Consider the following 3,263-nt stretch of genomic DNA (forward strand, 5'->3'; position numbering starts at 1 on the left):
ATCAAGGCATACATACACTTGATAGGCTGGTAGTGACTGACAACATGTTGATACGTTAGTGATGATGATCATTTAAAATATTGTACAGGAATGTTTTGCATTACTCTATTGCCTTATCTTATGGTAGATAGGCTATCTAACAAAACAGAAGGATCTTAAAATGGCAGAATTTTAGAATGTAATAACAGTAGTGCTATTGCTATGTCTTGAAGGTATTTTCAAAGTGAACATACATCATTTAGTAAAATGTAATACACTTATAATGTCCCAAGAGCAGGAAAATTCACACTAACAACTTTACTTCAGTGGCACACAGGTGATGCATGCCGAGCACGATTTTCGGAGGATAATGTTATCTATGAGGCAACAATCATTGGAATGAACGCTAAAGAAGGAACCTGCGTTGTGCGATATGTTGGCTACAACAATGAAGAGGAAGTTCCGTTAAGCAAACTCCAGAAGTCCAGAGGAGAGTCAGCCCGCAAGCAACAGGAAGATGATGCTGACTTTGATAACTCAGAGGTAAGGGGGCCTGGAGTGGAGTTGTATTCAGGAAATTTATATTTTTTTCTGAAAATGACCATTATGATTTTATCTTTTTTATGTGAATATTGTTTTGATATTTTGGTGGAAATTAAAATTGCTAAAATATTTTGTGAATTAATTACTGCAAATCAGATGTTGAGAAAAAAATATTGAAGCAAGTCTGGGTAACATGCTCCTCCTGTTTGGTCTCTTAACATCTTTTAAATCATGTATTTCCAGGCAAGCAGTTCTGTGGCTGATAGTGACATTCAAACTGATACCGATTGCGAACGGTCCAATAAGAGGCAAAAACCACGCCATAGACAGTATTCTCATTCAGATATGGTAAGATTCAATATGTTGGTTTCGTGGCTTGGTAACCCATGAATAAATATTTCTTTATTCTGTTGTTCATGCTCTTGGATGATAGAATTGTACATGTTTGCAGGTGTGAGTATGTGTGGGTATGTTCTCCCTCTCCCATCCATAATCCTCTTTAACTCAGATACTGTCAGTTGCAAAGCTTGATCATTATGTTTTATTGGCACTATAAGAAACCTTATAATCATAATAACTTACTTTTTGCTTTAATAACAGATGCCTCCCCCTAAGCTCCCACCAAGCGGACCAAGTTTTGTACCTCCGGTAAGTTTCAAAATCACTGTGTATGATTGCCATCTTTGTTACATATAGTAGTAGCTACAAGTTTTTGTTTTCATTATCATGCTGAAAATATTTCATTCATGGATCTGAGGATATAATTGCTACAAATTTTTCTTTCCATCACTATACTGAAATTAATGCTGTTCATGAATCTTGAGTTACTCAATTCCTCCACTCTTTAGCCACATCTGCCACACCTGCCACCACCTCCAGCCCTAGCCATGGACCTTCACAGCAACCCCAGCACATCAGAAGCCCTGCACACGATGCTCATGAGTTGGTACATGGCTGGGTACCACACAGGATATTACCAGGGGCTGAAGCAGTCCAACTCTCACAGAGAGCATATGTGCTGAAACCTTGTTACTAGTACAAGTTGTCTATACTTTCTCTTTTTTTTCCAGTATTTGTATATTATTTTTTCTTTAATTTTCTTTTTTTTAACTATTTAAGTAAGGTCCTTAACTTTTGCTAATATTTTTTAAGAAGTTCTTTGTCACTGTGATTCATTTACCATATTATCTCTAACATTTTACAGAAGGTTGAAGATTAGTTTGTGTTAATATTCATTACTGTAATAAATGAAATATGTAGCATGTTCATACTTGAATAACTATATTGATGCATAATGTTTTCTATACATAAAAAAACTAGCAGAATTTTTTCTTTCCTTTTTTTCATTATCCTGATTTTACAAAGTTGTGTAAAACCATTATGTATATTGTAGTGCAAGAGTTAAGAAGGAAATAAAACTTTTTTTTTTTTTTTTGTGATAATCATAATTAGTTTGTTTCCAGTAATTGTCAAACTAGCAATTAATATAATTATAAGAAATTCTTGAGTTTGTCCTTGTCTCCAAAGTAATTTAGACAGGGTTTCACTGTACACTGGTAATACTCGCAGCTGTGGTCTAGTAGGATCTCCAAGTTAAGTAGGTCTGAGTCTACTAAGATCCAGGAATAGGAATAATATACACAGGGAAGTCTATCCCTTGTGGGTGCTGATGTAAAAACTGATCCTTATCGTCCAAAGCCCCTGGCGTGGCTCAGTTGGGAGAGTGCCCAGCTACTGATGCAAGTGTCGAAGGTTCGAGTCACCACTGGGCCCGGGGTTAACCTGTCCAAGCCTTGTGGTGGGGTTGTGTGTGTGTGAGAATCAGAGTATGAGTGGATCATGCAGAGAACCTCACAGCGATGCTAAGAATCTGTGCAACGCCATATGCCTTACCTTTTTTTATTATCGTCCAAAGTAATTTTGCTTTCTTTTACAATGATAAAAATGTCTTATCTGATGCCATATTAATGTATGAAACTCAATTATATTTTTCATATAAAAAGCTGAACTCTTTAATGCTATTATGCCTTGAGTTTTATTAATATTGCTGTAATGTTCAGGCTGGAAAAAAAATATTGTTTGAGATTTTTAAACTATTGAAAAATCCACAGAGAGACTAAGTTTCCTTTACAAATGAAAAAAGAAATATTTGAGTGGAGATGTTTTGGCCTAATCATGGGTATACATATCAGACACACGTCCGTGCACAGAAAAAACAATAAGACAAAGGAAAAATGTTCTATAATTATTTGTGCATGAATACATGTTTGAAAATTATGTTTCCTGCTGAGGGATCAAAGTATACGAAGCAGGAGCAGTGAAAAGGGAACGATGAATAGGGAAGGACCTTATTCATGATTGCCATGGCCCCCATCCCTTCAGCACTCTGGCAAAGGCCGATGATATCTTGCTTCCTTATTTTATGCTTTACAAACTCTTAACTTGCTAGAATATTGACAATGGAGGTGTGTCATCCTTTTGCCTGATTGCCAAAAGTTTGGAAGCCTGTGGCAAGCACTTGAGTCACTGTGGGTATATCTTCGATGAGAAATTATGGGCTAACCTCACTTTCTGCTAAGAATTTCCGAAAGCTAATGATTTTATTTGAAGTGGTTTCCAGGGGTATTACTTTTTTCTTTGTCATGAACCATTTAAAGATTTACTAGTTTTCAGATTAAAGCAAAAAAATATCCTGAGATAACGACTGTTGAGGTTTCCCTTAGAAATAACGTTAAGAGGCA

At 36.1% G+C, this 3,263-nt stretch overlaps 1 protein-coding gene across 1 annotated transcript in view; it reads left to right on the forward strand.

The window, feature by feature from the left end:
- LOC119592923 (survival motor neuron protein-like) overlaps nt 1-1,854 on the forward strand; it is a 4,671-nt gene extending 2,817 nt beyond the window's left edge. Inside the window, exons 3-6 of the mRNA XM_037941815.1 lie at nt 262-522; nt 766-870; nt 1,123-1,170; nt 1,371-1,854. Of these exons, the coding sequence (XP_037797743.1) occupies nt 262-522; nt 766-870; nt 1,123-1,170; nt 1,371-1,544 (588 nt within the window). The 3' untranslated portion in view covers nt 1,545-1,854. The remainder of the gene's footprint in view (nt 1-261; nt 523-765; nt 871-1,122; nt 1,171-1,370) is intronic.
- Nucleotides 1,855-3,263: the final 1,409 nt, after the last annotated feature.

The sequence above is a fragment of the Penaeus monodon genome, chromosome 31, assembly GCF_015228065.2.
Source record: "Penaeus monodon isolate SGIC_2016 chromosome 31, NSTDA_Pmon_1, whole genome shotgun sequence".
NCBI lineage: Eukaryota > Metazoa > Arthropoda > Malacostraca > Decapoda > Penaeidae > Penaeus > Penaeus monodon.